Source organism: Populus euphratica, unplaced genomic scaffold, assembly GCF_000495115.2.
Source record: "Populus euphratica unplaced genomic scaffold, PopEup_1.0 scaffold66.1, whole genome shotgun sequence".
NCBI classification, from domain to species: domain Eukaryota; kingdom Viridiplantae; phylum Streptophyta; class Magnoliopsida; order Malpighiales; family Salicaceae; genus Populus; species Populus euphratica.
Window position 1 is genome coordinate 650,167 of NW_011499944.1, and position 17,876 is coordinate 668,042.

At 30.0% G+C, this 17,876-nt stretch overlaps 1 protein-coding gene across 1 annotated transcript; it reads left to right on the forward strand.

Annotated features, from left to right (window-relative positions):
• Window positions 1-14,647: 14,647 nt before the first annotated feature.
• Window positions 14,648-17,876, forward strand: LOC105137367 (tubulin beta-5 chain-like). Its single transcript, XM_011043095.1, has 4 exons — window positions 14,648-14,774; window positions 15,380-15,781; window positions 15,856-16,125; window positions 16,852-17,876. The coding sequence occupies exons 2-4, from the start codon at window positions 15,388-15,390 to the stop codon at window positions 17,532-17,534; spliced, it is 1,347 nt and encodes a 448-aa protein (XP_011041397.1). The 5' UTR covers window positions 14,648-14,774; window positions 15,380-15,387; the 3' UTR covers window positions 17,535-17,876.

Genomic DNA, 17,876 nt, shown 5'->3' on the forward strand with positions numbered 1-17,876 from the left:
AAAGTTTGAGATTTTAGATTTAAAAATCAATGTGGGCTATGCATATTTTCAAGTTAGTTGAATCTATAATTTTTATTAAACATGTTATTTGAATTTTTTTAATGTTTAGTTTTGACTAAAAAATTTAATCAAGTCATTCAAAATTATATATAGTTTAATTTAATTGTACATTCAGGTTTGGCCAGGTTTGCTGAGCCAACTTGTGAGGCACAACCAAATTTAATAAATATTTTATTTAGGAATAAAATAAAAACTATAGCCAAATACAAAAACAAAATGACAAACCATGCATGTGAAACAAAACGACATAATAGGTCCTGAAGACTTGATTGTTGAAAAGAAACAAAAGAACCTGAAAAATAACACTTGGAAAAGACTTGAGATGAAGGATTCGGAGTTTTCCATTTTCATTTCTTTTTTTTTTTCATTCGGCGCAAACTGTATTTTTTAAAAATTTTAAAAAAATTATTAAAATTTAATGTATTTTAAATCTTAAATTGTTTTAATATATTACTGTTAAAAATAATTTTTAAAAAATAAAAATAATATTATTAACGTATATTTCAGCATAAAAAATTATTTAAAAAACAATTACAATTATATTTCTAGCCAGACTTAACAGGAGGGGTTTCATGAGACATGCATGGGTGCACCATGCCATACAATCCCAACATAGCTGCAACAAATTTAATTACACAAAAAAATAAAATCAAACTACTAATAATAGACATTAGACTACAACTGTGTGTGTTTGTACTGGGTGGTAGCTAAACAAGTCTTAATCATCGTTAATTAGATAGGTAAACAACCGTTTTGTAACTTTATAGGAGCTTATGCAAGAAACTTCCTTAAATTCTAAAGTGAAAATCATAATCCAATCAAAAAGTATCATTTGCGCACATCATAGTTGTCAATAACTTGTATCAACCGTTTTGATTAAAATAAAAAAAAAATATTTTTTTATAAAACCCAGTTAAGTTTAACCAAATTAATAAATTCAGTCAAATTAATAAAATATTATTAGATAATATCATCTTCGACTCAATTACATGCCCTCAATTTTTTTCATATTAACCTGCCAAACTTTGCGGAGTTTAATAGCTATGTTTTGCATATTATAAAAGGAGCATTAAAGTTCCTTGAGAACTAAGGTACAATGTTTGAAATGATGTTTGAGTACGAACAGATAAATGTAACGGCTAATTAATTTGATAATGTGTGCTTTAAGCCCTAGAGCTTTATGGTAAACACAGAATATTGTTTGTTTATTGATGGCGAGAGGGGGAACAACTGGTAGGTGATATTGGAGAAGCTCGCTCAAAGGTCTCTGATCAGCTAATTAAAGTGGGAGCTTTGAAAGTATGATTAGGGTTTAACAAACTATACCCCATGAATCCCAAGGATTGTGCCCTAACTCACCCACTTTGGTGGTCTTGTGGGGCTCTGGGTCTTGGCTTCTCATTGCCCATTATTCCCAGTCCTTTTCCCCGATCCTTTCAGATTGCCAAAAGGTATAGATTGCTGAACAAAACCATGGAATCATATTTTAAGAAATCTTTCTATGATGATTGTTGATTAAGATTTTCTGTCCAAGATGGTATGCCATTTTTTTGTTTGGGGGGTGGAATTACAAAGGTAATTATTTACTAACTAGATGTTTTTAATTTGAAATTGCATTTTAAAAATGCGTTGGCTTCAAAAAAACATTAAATTCATATTTTTTGTAGGATTGTTTTTCAATGATTTTCACATATTAATGTAAAAAATTTTAAAAAATTTTAAAAAATTATTATAATGTATTTTTAAATATTATCTTCCACCATAGTACTAAACACACATTAAATATTTGCCGTTTGAGCTTATAGATTTTTTATATTATCTGTTACTGTAACTTTTTATGCATCAATTTTTTTTTTAATTATTTTCCAAAGTCAATTTATTTTTTCAAATTTCGACCTATAACTAGAATTTAATAAAGCACCGAACTTTAAGTCAATCAAAACGTCAAGTTGCCAAAGTCTCATAACACAAACTATATTTTAAAATTAATCCAAACCCTTAACGTCATTTAAAACCAATATATATATATATATATAACTGAAGTCCAAAATCTTTTTTCTTCCTCCAACTTTCATTATCTTTTAGGTATTTTAGCATTACAGAAAGGGAAAAAAAATCATAAACATTGAATTCTAGAAGAGGGTTGATTTGGGTTCGAGCTAGGAAGAATCAAACATCACCTAAAGCAAGTCCCACCTTCAACACAATCGATCTTGCCAGCTATTTAAGCCTACAAGTCCCTATCTTCCTTTTCCCTTTCACTTTTTTTTCGGGTCTTGAAAGCAATTATGGAGGATGGATGCTAGATGGCTTGAAGCAACAAGCTTGCCTCTTTTTTCTACTTACGAAGAGGAAGTGCATTATCTTATTGCAAAGGCATCAAAATGTTCGTAATATATCCTCAACACCTTCACATGGTAGGGTCCAAATCCCAGCTTGCATGGGCTACTCCCAATACGTAACATATAGAGGCCATGCCCTCTTGGTGATGTTGGCACTTGGCACCAGTTTTCCTGACAATTTGTCAATGATTCCTATTTAAAGTTCATGAAGAAGCAAATTTATCATGCAAAAGTTCTTGGCCCTGTAGAGGTGATTGATTTCTTTGAAAATCAAGCTGTCCTTACCTATGCCATGTCCAAGGAAGCATGAGCTTGCACAGTAACGCATGGTTCTAAAAGTCAGTCTTTGTCTTTAAGACTTGCATTAAAAAATTTTCGTTTTGAAGTGACCATTTGTATGGCTTAATTTTTTCTCTAAAAACTTATGGTAGTAATCATATCCATTGTTGGCATCTGGGCAAAGGTGCTTAATTGGAGGTGATTTTCTTCTCTTTTTTTTGCTTAAAAAAGCATAATAGTCCTTATTAGTTTTAGAGCTTTGAGTTTGCCCCTTCTTTTTTATATTTTGCTCGAAGCTTGCCCATTATTCCATGACATATCTAAGAAAGAATATTTTTTTAAAAAAAAATGGTTTCATATGGAATTTTCATTTAAAAATTGGGCTAGTCTTTTGTGTTTTTGATTGCAAGAGCTTCTTTTTTAATTAGATTTTGATAAGAAGTAATTTCTTAGAAAAACCTAGCCTTAAATATTATGGTTATAATATTTTTCATTATAATATTTTTACAAAATAGTTGTTTGTTTTTACTCTTCTTAACTGGAAATTCTAGCTCTACCTCTACATATATATGGTGAACTTTTTTATCAACCTATAAAATCTTTTTATTTTAGGGTTCTCTTATCACCACCATACGATCTTAACTAAATAAAGCCAACTAGATTTCTGCGAGCATAATTTAATTAAAATTATGTATATTAAAATCTTCATTGACTGACATTTTAATTGTTGATTAATTAGGATTATGTCTTTATTCCCTTACTCACCGAGCTTCTTCAAGGTGGGTTTAGTTCAAGTTAATTTCTCTCTTCAGTACATATAAGAGGAAAATAGCAAGAGCAGTTGACATAATTAGAGCATATATAACCAAAAACCAGCAAAAAGATGATATTTATAATCACTCTATCCTACATCTAGAGGCAGACAGGTTCAGGAATATCATGCTGAAGAACAAAGTCTTCACTAGAGTCCAGAGAAGTATAATTTCTAACATGAACAAACATTCACATGATAGGAATCTCAGCTTGATCGGCCACATTGTCAAAGGTTTTCCATGGTCCACCTCTTAGTTTTCATCTACTTTAAGATTTTGCTTGTCTCGATTCTCAACACATAACATGCTATGGCTATGGCGACATTGAACTCCTTTTCTCTTCTCTTCTTTTCTTTTCTTCTTTAATTCTCATCTCCATTATTATTATTTATTGAAGAGTTAAAGTTTAGAAGTCTTACTATTTACTTCTTATATATAATGATATATTTATATTTAATTAGTCTTATTTGTAAAAGGTATTTTGATTTTTGATTTTTCCACATTGGTGTGTCAGAGATGTTTTAAATGTATGTTTTATATTTAGTTAATATTTTCAGATATATATATATATATATAAAAGATAGAAATATGTTTTTGTTAAAGTAAGAGAGATAAAGTGAATTTTTGTATTTTTATGACATGAACATAAAGTAAAGAGAGATATTTCTATGATATCTTTGTTTCTTTTGTTGTGAAATAATAAACAAATACTAGCTAAATGTTAAAGAATTAATGTTTTCATATTGGATGTATAATCATCCTATGTATATAATAGTTCAACATGGCAAATCATTTCCACCTGCTAGTAGTATTTGGGATCATTTATTTATTTATTATGATTTTGCTTTGATGGGAAAATATCTAATTAAAAGAGTGCAGCTTTACATAATGCAACAAATAATAATAATAAAAAAAAACTAAGAAGCATTAGTAAAATATTGTGGCATGCTAGAATTATTGCATTATGTGTTGGAACAACATAATAATGATTTTATCTTTTCTATCAAAGTTCAAAGAACTTGCTATGAAGGATAATACAATCTTTTCCTCAAAATTTAGAGGATATTATTTGATTGATCGGTGATAAATTGATCCATTAACTTTTGTTATAGTAAAATAACTTAATTATACTTAAAAATTAAAAAATAAAAATTAGCTTTCCTCTAGGGACTTTCTAGTCTTTTTATTTTTTCAGCATGAGAAAGTTATGGAATTATCTGTGCAAGCAAAAGTTATTAAACTAGTTCTCAAGTTTTTTTTATTTTTATCGTGATTTCTTTAATTAGAATTAAGTTGGCTTAAAACTAATTTATTATTTTAATAAATACAAAATATTATTAAAAAAATTAATTGACACTTAAAATGCATACGCCAGCATGTAGATTACCTTCGTGTTTTTCAAGAGGCATATGAAATGTCATTTGGGGGAGGAACGTGGACTTCCATGCACGACAACTTTGAAAGGGCCAAGGCGTCTCCTTCGCCATGAGATAGCGTGTATGGTTTTTGGGTGATGTTGTGTCACTGTGATATATATATATTCTCATTGAAATTAGATTCTTTTTTATTTTTTAGGTTTTTTTATTAATTATTTTATTAATTTTTTTTAATTATATTTGTATTATTGAGGATCCATCATCCTATCTTTTTTCTAGTTATTATTATTACTTTTCCTTTTAAAATTCAATTCATGCACTCTGTTGTTGCTTTTATATAATAATCTTATTCAATCCAACAAAATCCATGACTTTGAGTCATGCTATTTTTTTTCTATTTTTAAAATACACCAACAACATCTAAGCATTGTTTCTTTTAATTTACAAAAAATTTCAACTTGGCCAGTAGTGAATCACGGGTGGCCTCTCTAATAGACACTACTAGGGATATATTATGTCATGGTGAGCGATGCCTTAGACAAGGAAGAACAGTTCATAATGCACGTACAATGAATCATTGACCTTATTTACAAAGGAGTGCTTCTCCCTACAGCCATTGTTATTGACAGCACCTTCTCCATTTTTTTTCCCGCTGATTAAGCAACAAATGAAGCTAGAATGAATTTGACCTTAGGGATTAATCCCTTCTTCTCTCTTTGCTTGTTGGATGCTTATTGTCTCTTCAACAATCAATGGTTTGGCCATTAAAAAAGATTTCACAGGAAAGTGGGACCAATTTGAGAATTAACCAACATCTTAAGGCTTCTGCCATTATCAATAGCTAGCAGCAGCTCTCACCTTTGCATCATTATGCACATACTGAAATAGACCCACTTTCATGCTACAATTGAAATTTTATCTAATTTTGTTGCTGTAGTGCGTACTGTATCAGTGGCAAGAATAAGGAAATGGTGTTTCATGGAGCAATTATAATATTGTCTTCTTTTTATATTATGCTAAAAAAATATATTTTATATTTTTAATATGTAATTATTGATTTTTTGATTCATTATTATATTTTTTACTAGATGTTAAAAACATATTAATAATACCTTCATATTAATTATTTTGTGTTAAAAAATTATTTGACTTGCAGTTAGGTGAATCAAATAGACATGTTGACATTTTGTTTTTACATTTATTGAGACATATGGTTATTTATTTTATTTAATTAAATGCATCCAAAAGTTTTTTAATTTAAAATTAAGATTTTTTATTTAAAAAATGCATTTAAAAAGCTTGCATGTTTTTTTATTAAAAAGGATTATACAGCCTGCGACAAAGAGCAAGTAAAATTAAGAACTAGTAGCAATCTAATCTAATTTGAAGTACAAACTAGAAAAAAAATCTAAGTTATTGATTTACTGTGTTGATTCACAAGTTATTAGATCAATATAAATAAATTATTTTTTATTAAAATGAAATTATTATTGATATTCGTCCGATCAAGTTTGGTTAATTCATGAATTAACTCGTTAAATAATTAACTGAATTAGACCAAATTAATATCTTTTAATTCAAATTAAAATCCAACTTAGATAAAACTATAGGTTACATATTCGGGAGTCGACACACGACAAGTTTAATAGCAACGTCTTGCAGCCATGATGGAGGGTTGGCAAGTCGTTGAACACTTGGACTTCATAAGTGGGACTTTGGAGAAGAGAAAAGAAAAGGGGTCTGGAGCACCTTGGAAGCTAATTGGGCTCAACAGTAGGCTGGCATGAGGTGATGATCGGCAAATGTTTATGGCAAAGGCTCATAGTATATCGCACGCCACACTAAGGGAGATAATTATTTCATCTCTTTTCACAACAGGAAGGCTCACATATTGTTCCTCTTCCTCTCTCTGATGAGAGATCCAACACCCTCAACCCCTGAAAAGCCCATTGCGGTGTACCAAGGAAATGAGATCCTTCTCGTGCATTAAATGACTCGAAGCTCTGGTTCTATGGCAGGAGATCATCCCACGTCCCCAAGAGCCTCAGGCCAGAAATTCCACAGCCCATGTAATCACACAGTTGCCATTGTTTTGTGCAGGTGGGAGATAATATATCACTGCAGAATAATATAAATTATAAATTAAATTTTTATATGAAATTTTAAAATATAATTTATATAATTTTTTAAATAAAAATTTTTTAAATTTAAAATTTACATAAATTTATATAATTTTTTAAATGAAAGTTTTTTAAATTTAAAACGTGCATAAATTTATTTTATTTTGTGTTTAATTTTTATTATTAAATAAATAAAAATGATGAGATTCGAACTCATGACCGCTTGATTAACCAGATTCTGATATCATATTAAAGAATCATTTCATCTCAATAACTTAAACTAAGATTTATATTATTTTCTATCAAATAAATTAATCATTTCTTTGGTAGAATTCTTATGATAGGAAACATGTTAAAAAAACAATATGTTAAACATTCCTGTGGTGCAATAATCTAGTTTGTTAGCATTTAAACAAGAGAGATTGTTAGACATTCCACTAATTAATCACATTTTATTGACTCGTGTGTGTATATATATATATATTAGTGTAATTAATTTGTTGGTAGATTCATTATTTTAATTGTTAGTTTTAATTATTTTATAAAGTTAGATTTATTAACGGATCTCGTAGACTTTGAAGTCACATAGGTATAATAATAAACTCGTTTGAATTTCTCACAGATTTCTTTTATAAACCAAATTACACAATAAAAACAAATTACTAAAACTTTTTTTATTTTTTACCAGATATAAATATTATACTCTCAACAATTACGTCATCATCGATTATATTTTCAGAAAAACATCTAAAAAATAACAGAATCATCTAAATTTTTTTTGGTGGAATTCTTATGATAGGAAACATGTTAAAAAAAACAATATGTTAAACATTTTTGTGGTGCAATAATCTAGTTTGTTAGCATTTAAACAAGAGAGATTCTTAGACATTCCACTAATTAATCACATTTTATTGACTCGTGTGTGTATATATATATATATTAGTGTAATTAATTTGTTGGTAGATTCATTATTTTAATTGTTAGTTTTAATTATTTTATAAAGTTAGATTTATTAACGGATCTCGTGGACTTTTAAGTCACATAGGTGTAATAATAAACTCGTTTAAATTTCTCACAAATTTTTTTTATAAACCAAATCACAAAATAAAAACAAGTTACTAAAACGTTTTTTTATTTTTTACCAGGTATAAAATATTATACTCTCGATAATTATGTTATCATCGATCATATTTTTAGAAAAACATCTAAAAAATCACAAATCAAATACCCAAATGAAGCCAAATTAAAGGCTGCTTTAGTTTTCAATAATTCGTTTGTAATTGTGTCTTATAACAATAATTTGGGATGCCTCTTATCGGTTTATGGTATAGGATATTTGTCAAATTTGTGCACCAAAGATTTTATTGCCCAGCAGAGACAGTGACGTTACTCCTACTCGAACAAAGAAGTCCAGGTAGATGCAACATCACCATCCACGATAATAATACATGCTCCATACATAAATGTATTTGAGAGGATAATTATTATTGTTTTAAAAATATTTTTTATGTAAAAATATATTAATAATTAAAAAACAATCATTTTAATATAAATGAATTAAAATAAAAAAAACATTTTAAATATATAAAAATTAATTTTAAATAACCTCCATTTGAGTCGTATTTGCTTACACTTATATAATCAAAGAATTGAATCTTGTGAAGTGTATATTAATTGGTTTAAAAATTATTAATTTAAAAATTATAAATTTTAAAATTATTAAAAAATTTATATAATTATTAACTTTAAAATATTTAAAAATTAGTTAAGCTATATTGTAAACTAATCAAGATATTTATAATTAAAAAAAGCACAACAATGTGATAGATATTATAACATCATTAGTGGGTACAGAGAAAAAGAAATCTTAAACAACCTAAATACCATTGATTTATTAGATTTGAACATTGATAGATTAATAAATGATCAAACGAATTTGATTTGTTGGGCATAAGAAAGCATCATATATATATATATATATTTTGCATGTAAAATAAATTCTACTTTCTTTAATTTTTAGGACACCAATCATGTCCATAACTCTCATTTGAGCTGCGTAAAAATAAGCTTTTTAAATATTTTATATGCCTAGATTTGGATGGTAAATATATTTGTTATTATATTCTCTAATTTTAATACAAAACAAGAATGTTAAAAATACATTTTTTTATAAACACATTTATCCAATACATGAATACTATATAAATATATAGTTTTAAAACCTTGCACGGAACTGTACCAAGCTCAAAATTGAGTAATAAGTCAGCTGGGTTAATTTATTCTGACTTAGTTTGTTTTTTAAAATAAAATTAACAAAAATATTATTTAATATTTTTTAGTTTTTTCACCGAACCCACCTAATCCAAATCTCGAGAGTGTGAATCTATGTGCGTGTCTATATATATATATATATATATATTGATTTTGTAATTGAAATATATTATACATATTTATGGATTTTGTAATTTAAAAGATGAGCCGTTAACTTAAGACACGGGACATGTCCACAAAGATACAGATGCTTAAAGTTTAACCCAAGCAGGCAGGCAATCAGCATCATTTTACACCATAGATCTGATCTCCATTTTTAACTAGAGGACGTGGTTAATGTTTAACTATGGTTAAAAGTGTGGGATTTGTTAACTTTCTCAAGCCTTTTCGGTGTGTGATTGGTTGGCAAAATGGCAGGGTCACATGTCCTCGAGACTTGCTTCATGTGACTTGCTGCTATTTCCTACAACAGTTGTGTGACTTGTGTCCCTTTCCTTGTTCCTGGGAACAATAGCCCCACGCGCCTTTTCTAGGTGTAATTGTACGAAAACATAATTCCCCTTTTTCTTAATAAGTATTGATATCATTATGAAAATGACATGATTAACTCTCATAATTCAACTATAATAATTCATATTTTTTTTCCTATCGTGTTTATTATTTAATATTTCAATGAAAGATAATTTTTTATATTTATAATTTCTTATTAGGTCAACTTTTAAAATTATCTTATACTTTTATCTAATACTCTTTATTATTTTTTTAATATTAATTACAAAAATTTAAAGGAGCAAAAATTTAATTTGATAGCTCAAAAAAAATTATAAAATATATAAATCAAATAAAAAGATGAACTAACATCATAATAAACATGTCAAACCTTCTAATACTTCATTAATGTGCAAATAAGCTAAATTTTTTAAAATATTTTATCTTATATTTTGGGGGTGTTTGACACAATTTTTTTTGTTGATATTTTTAAAAAATATTTCTGGCTTGAAAAATCATTAAATTGATTTTTTTTTTGTTATCTATGGTGATTTTGATATTAAAAAAAAACTAAAAAACAATATTTAAATATATCTTAAAATAAAAAACTATTTTTAAAAAACCTTTCATGACAATCTCGACCTCTTTCATATTAAAAAAATTAGTGTTTCATCCATTCACAAAACAAATGTATTAAAAACTTAATTTCATAGATGTTTATAAAAAATAAAAAATCAGCTCAAGGGACAAATAATTTGAATGACGTAAAGTCGATAAAATTTGCAGCATTTTACCGCTAACAGTTTCCTACACGCGCTTGTGGCGCCGGTCTTTTTTCGTAGTCTTAATTATTTTATCAGAAAAAGAAGAATAAAAAAAGGAAAATTAGATTGCCCGATAGCGGTGATTGCAGTTAAATATCTCAACTGCATTTTTCTCCTGATTTACAAGAATGCCCTCTCATGGATTGACCGTTTTGCCCGTATTCCTGGCAGAAGCTCAGGTCTGGTTTCCTCGTGGAATGACCATTGTGGCCACGACCATGGTGCCTTTGACAAACTCTCTTTCTTTTCTTTTCTTTTTCTTTTATCTTATATATTTATAATTTTATTTATGTTTTCATGGGTAGATCAACTATATTATTACAATACTCTTACTCAGGCATCAAGTCACAGATATATATATATATATATATAATCCTTTACTTATGTATAAAAGATAAACTCTAGAGTCGTATCGCCAGGGATTGTCTTTCAAACTGATTTTTCTCTCTTTTTTTCTTTTAATTCAGCTCTTTAATATTTTCCTTCTCCTTTCCTTTTTTTTTTGTCCCTCGATTTCTTTTTCATTTTTCCTTCTCCTTTCCTTTTTTTTTGTCCCTCAATTTCTTTTTAATATTCTTTCATGTTACTTTAGATCGATTATAAGTTGATAATATTATATTAAAATAATTTTTATATAATTTAATTTTAAATTAAATTAGATAATAAATTAAATTAAAAGGTTTCTTCTACTAGTTTTTTTTTTTTCAAATTTATCCTTTTTTGATTGATTAACATGAATGTTTTTGAATTAGATAAATTAATTAACTTATATTAAGATAATTTTCACACGATTTAATTTAAAATTCAATCCGAGTAAAAAGTACTTGGGTTGAAATTTTTTTTTATCGATTTTATTTTTAAAAACTTTTATTCCCAAACTTTTCTTACTAGTTCATCACGTTATTTCTAATCCGAACAAGTAAATTAAATCTTGTTAAAATAAATCTTAAATATTTTTATTTTAAATTTAAATTAAATAAAAAATTAATTTAATAATAATATTAAATAATTCTTACATCTCAATAAACTAGTATTTTATAGCCGGAGCATTGTAAAAATAAACAAGACTAAGAGGCAACACGTAAGAAGTCAATCAATCTAACACAACGAATAGCTTCTCGAGGCACCCGAGTTAAACGGTCATGCCATGGGCGTCGGAGCAGGCTTGCGATGGCAACAATCAGAGGAATATAAGAACCCGCTGACGACAATCTTAGAATCAATTTTCCAAAATAATCATAAAAAAAACCTCTCTCCAGGTGATGCAGTCATAAAAAGTCCTGGACAGTAATTGGACTTTTTAGGGCTGTGATGTTGGTTTGGTTTTTGACTTTTCTCACATAATAAGTTTTTTTTATGAGCACAAAGAGCATTCCTATATGTTTAACTTAGTAAAATATAAAAGAAAAAAAATAATAAACAGTAAATGAAAAATTACCAGGAGAACATAAGAGAAATTATATATTTAAAAATTATTTTTGTTGCATTGCTACCAGCCGGGTTGATTTTTTCTGCAACAAAAAAAAACCAATGTCTGAGTGTTATTATTGGATTTTGAAGAACAAAAAAAATTCACAACTCAGACATTATAAAAAGAGCTAATAAAATAATAATTTTCAATCTCCCAGAATAAAAATATAAAAGGATCAAATCATGAAAAAATTCAATTAAAAATAAAAATAAAGTTATTAATAGGTGATTTACATTATATTATGAAATATATTATTTTTTTATCGCAGAAAAGTTACCCAGACAATGCATAATTTTTTTCAAAATACAAAATTCTTAGATATAATAATTAATTTAAGATCAAAAAATAATAAAAAAATTAAATTAAACTTGATATACTTGCTGAATTCATTACTCGACATCAAAGTATAAAACAAAAAAAGCTCGAAGAAAAATCTACATGATAATGATATTGTATGTAAAAGAAAAATATTCCTTAAACAGAGTGTTATTTCTCTGTAGGTCCAAAAGTGCCAGCCCCAAACCAGACACATTCCAAGATAAACCATCAATATTCAATACCAACATCTACGTGGGAAGAGAGATTGGAACAAAGCCAGGCATAACAATCCAGATAGCCTTAGCAACAAAACAGTCTCTCAAGTCTCGACGCATGAATTACCAACTCCTCAGGAAACCCACGACATGAACAGGCAACAACATCATTGATAATGTGTTTCATACGTTGTCCATTAGTCAACTTCTTCTCGTGCATTACGAACCATTAAAAGGACGTGATCCTCTCCGGACCTTAACACTTCCTATCAGCTTCCAAATTCTGTGATATTCGTTTCTATTCACACCCATTAAATTATCATATGCCCTTCAGTAATACAAGGATTCTTGATTGGGTGACAAACAATTTTTTTCTGGGTCTCATTTAGGTTCATTTATAGATTCAAAAACTTTCATTTGAGTGCCTTTGCTTGTATTTATTGGTGGTCCATCCAAATTGCCTATTTATACATAAATGATGATTTTTTTTTTTAAAAAAACTATCTCAATCTAAATTATTAAGTGAGTAAGTGAGGTTTAAGATATAATTTATATTGTTGTCTAATTTTTTTTTTTAAATAAAAGCTTTTTTAGTTTAAAATTTATGTACATCTATATTATTTTATAATTTAATTTGTATCAAATAAATAAAGATACTAAGATTTGAATTCCTAGCTGCTTGACCGTCAAAGATGTTATACCATATCAAAAAACTATTTTAATCTTATAGCTTAAATTTTTAAATTGAATTAATTTTCTTATATGGTATTAGAATTTTGATAAGTCACAAATTAAAATTAAAATATAAAATAATATAAGTTTGTTACATTTCAATTTATAATCTTGAATCTTGAATGTTGGTGTGACATGTGTCAATTAAGATTGATCAAGATTGCTGAGGCTGTAATGTGCTGCTGCTATCTTCTGACGGGGATGAAGAGGCTGTGACTTGCTGTAGAGGTTTTGCTTGGTGTTATGGACCTATACGAGGATGAAGACGATGTGATGTTGCTGCTTATTGCTGCTGTCTTCTACTGTATTGCTGCTTCTGTTGTATAATTGCTAATATTTGCAAGGTATTTGGCATTTTTCCGTTGAAAATTTTTGAGGCATTTGAATAGAAAGCTTTGTTGCAATTTTCTTTTTATTTTTTTTTAAAATCAAAACTCAGTAGAGATGAAAAAAATTCTCCTGGAACTCAATTGACTAGAGTTTCAGATTGAAGGCTACTGTGGAATTTGCTAGAAAACTATTTTCCATTGTTGAAGATGTCATGTAAAATGATCACACCAATCACCACAAATATAAAGCTCACTCGGTGCACTATTCATTTATAATTTAATATCTCTATACTAACGTCGTACATATAATTTTACTTTCAAGATCAATTCATTTATTGTTCATAGCTTGGTTGACAAATTCTAAAAACATATATAACATCAATTTTGTTCAATTTAGATATTATTTTATTGTTATTTTAGAACAAAGAAAATTATAACACAGAAGATATTTTCCTTTTTTTCAAAAAAAATCACTCTAAAATTGTCTCACATATATTCATTTATTTTTACTTCTCCTTATTTATCCCTACAAATCACCTTGTTTATGCTCTTTATATATATATTACTTTTATCTTGAAAAACCTAGCAAACACAATTTTATTTATAAAAAAATATTCTTTATTCAGAAACAAAATAAAGAAATGGTATATTGAATTTCCAGACTTGCTATCTTGAAAATAATAATAATAAAAAAAAAACAGAAATATCAACGAAGTAAGAAACTAGTTTTTATTCGGGGACATTATCGTAATATTGAAATAAAGGACGTCGGTGAGAGATCCCTGTCTCGAAAAACATCCGTCAGCTGCTTTTTATCAAAATGAGCAGTGAAAGGCCATTCCTGACATTTCGGTGAAGGTCAAATCCGTCCAATAAATTAACACCAAAATTTTAAAACTCAAACCTTAATAATCACGCCCAAAAATCCCAATCCCCACCGTCCATTTCTACCATCCAACGGTATCAAACTAATCTTAAAAAAACAGGAGGGAACCAATGTATCCCGGCCGATCTCACTCCCTATCCCTCACTCTCTTCAAATAACCATAAATCATCTCTCTCTGGTGCTGTCCTTTCTCCTCACTCTCTGTTTCTCTCTCCCGTACACTTTCTCTCCATTCTCTAAAAGTCTCCAGGCAATCCTCTCTCTCTAGATCTCCAGTTTTTTTTTTTATTCACATTGCCATTGCTTCTCGTTCATTAGATTTATCAATTTTATTTAATTCTTGCTTTATTCAGTGATTTTTTTTTCGATTTTTCTGGTGAAATTTTGTAGATCTTGCGTGCTCTTAGTCGACTAGATCTCTCGATCTTTAATATTGTGTATATTTATTTATTTTTTTACTATTTTTCTCTGCAACACTGCCTTCTTATCTTTGGATAGCGATTTTATTGATTTTTCTCAATTTTTTTTATTTTATTTTAGCTTATTATGGTTACAGAAGTGAGATTATAGTAACAATTTTATGTAGTTTTTGAAATCAATTCAGTTATAGTGATATTTTTTTAGATTCGATGATTTTTTTATTTTGTAATTATTTTAGATCTTACCTATTTAATAGCTATTTTCACTTCTTCATAGTGAGCATATAGTAATTCATGCATTTTTTTCTTAAACGAAAATTTATGAGTGATAGATCTGTTAGATTTTATTTTATCTACTTTACCTTCATTGGAATTACAAGATTTGCTAGATGTGAAATTGTGTGGTGCTGATTGATAGTGGTTTTGATTTTTGCAGAAGCGACAATGAGAGAGATCCTTCACGTGCAAGGTGGTCAGTGCGGTAACCAGATTGGTTCCAAGTTCTGGGAAGTTGTGTGTGATGAGCATGGAATAGACCCGACTGGAAGGTATGTTGGTTCATCAGATCTGCAGTTGGAGCGTGTGAATGTGTACTACAATGAGGCTTCTTGTGGGAGGTTTGTTCCACGTGCAGTGCTTATGGACTTGGAGCCTGGTACTATGGACAGTGTTCGTACTGGTCCGTATGGGCAGATTTTCAGGCCAGATAACTTTGTGTTTGGACAATCTGGTGCTGGAAACAACTGGGCTAAGGGGCATTACACTGAGGGAGCAGAGCTTATTGATTCTGTTCTTGATGTTGTAAGGAAGGAGGCAGAGAACTGTGATTGTCTTCAAGGTTTGGTGCGCTCCTGTTTTTTAAAGCTGAAATTTTTGTGGAAAGGATTTGCTGATCTGTCGTTATTTTTGCAGGTTTCCAAGTGTGCCACTCATTGGGTGGCGGAACTGGTTCGGGAATGGGCACCTTGCTCATCTCAAAAATACGTGAGGAGTACCCTGACAGGATGATGTTGACCTTCTCTGTTTTTCCCTCCCCAAAGGTTTCAGATACTGTGGTTGAGCCATACAATGCCACCCTGTCTGTGCATCAACTTGTTGAGAATGCTGATGAGTGCATGGTTCTGGATAACGAGGCTTTGTATGATATCTGCTTCAGGACTCTTAAATTGACCACTCCAAGCTGTAAGTGAAACTGAAATGACTGTAAGTTGCATCTGTCAATCGCTTTCAATTTTGTCTGAATCTAGTTTATCATGTCAGCAGTTCATCTAGTTGGATTGTTTTTTTCTATGTATTTTAAATATGGTTCATGTAATTGTGGATTTGTATGATTTGACATGTTCCTTACGGACTCATTTTGTTCTACTGATCACACTTTAGTTAATTTTGCTGCTGGTTTTTGTGTAATGTATAATTGGTACTCTTTACATTTGGTTTATGGAGATAGATTAACATTATGCAAAATGATACCTGCTGGTTCCATAACTTTGAATATTTGGTTGTCATGACTACTAGTTTTAGGTTCCCTGTTCAGCAAGTATGGGATTGAACAAACTTTTGTGCAGTTATATAGTTCCTTGTCATATGCTTGTTGCTGAGGAATTGACATTGCTTCATATCTGGCAGAGGTTGTCACTCCTATCTTTTTTCTTGAGAGACATTGTCAGTAATTAGGGTAGAGCATTAACCAATCACAGTTTTGAGCTGCAATTTGTTAGGCATATATGATGTTGGCAATCTTTAACGTGCTCATAGAAAAATATAAGAACACACGAGTTGAATCTGAATTTCTCGCTTTGGATTTTCTCATATCTATCATTTGTGTTTACCTTGTACTGTTGCAGTTGTAATTGTTATTTTTTGGTTTCTTGGTTGTGTTAGCTCATTTGGATCATTATTCATTTACAGTTGGTGATCTTAACCACTTGATTTCTGCAACCATGAGTGGTGTCACTTGCTGCCTGAGGTTCCCTGGTCAGCTCAACTCGGACCTTCGAAAGCTTGCCGTGAATCTCATTCCCTTTCCTCGTCTCCACTTCTTCATGGTTGGTTTTGCTCCTTTGACCTCTCGTGGTTCCCAGCAATACCGTGCCCTCACTGTTCCAGAACTGACCCAGCAAATGTGGGATTCCAAGAATATGATGTGTGCTGCTGACCCAAGGCATGGTCGCTATCTCACTGCCTCTGCTATGTTCCGTGGCAAGATGAGCACCAAGGAAGTGGATGAGCAGATGATCAATGTCCAAAACAAGAACTCGTCATACTTTGTTGAGTGGATTCCAAACAATGTGAAATCCAGTGTCTGTGACATCCCACCAAAGGGACTCACCATGGCATCCACCTTCATTGGAAATTCCACCTCCATCCAGGAAATGTTCAGGAGAGTCAGCGAGCAATTCACTGCTATGTTCAGGAGAAAAGCTTTCTTGCATTGGTACACTGGTGAAGGTATGGATGAGATGGAGTTCACAGAAGCTGAGAGCAACATGAATGATCTTGTTTCCGAGTACCAGCAGTATCAAGATGCCACCGCCGATGAGGAGGGTGAGTATGATGATGAGGAGGAAGAGGAGGGTCAGTATGCAGAGTAGATGTGAAGGAGTGTCACAACCAAGCATGAACAGTAATATCCGATGCGTAACGATTCTTCACTATGGTATATGAAGCTTGCTTAAGTTAGCTCCATGTATGTTATTGAATTATAAAATCTGCTGCATTCTAGTTTGTATTGCGGGTAAAAGATGACGGGTAAATGAACTTCACTAGGAGATTAAGAAAAGTTCCTATTTTCTCTCTTCTAGTTAAAGAGTTCGAATATTGTTGATGAGGGGGGAGCTTGCTAGTAGTTAAAATCTGTTCTGTTCTGGATTTCTTTTCATTTTATTGTAACATCTATTAATCATTGTTGCTTGCATATTTCAGTTATTTCTTCC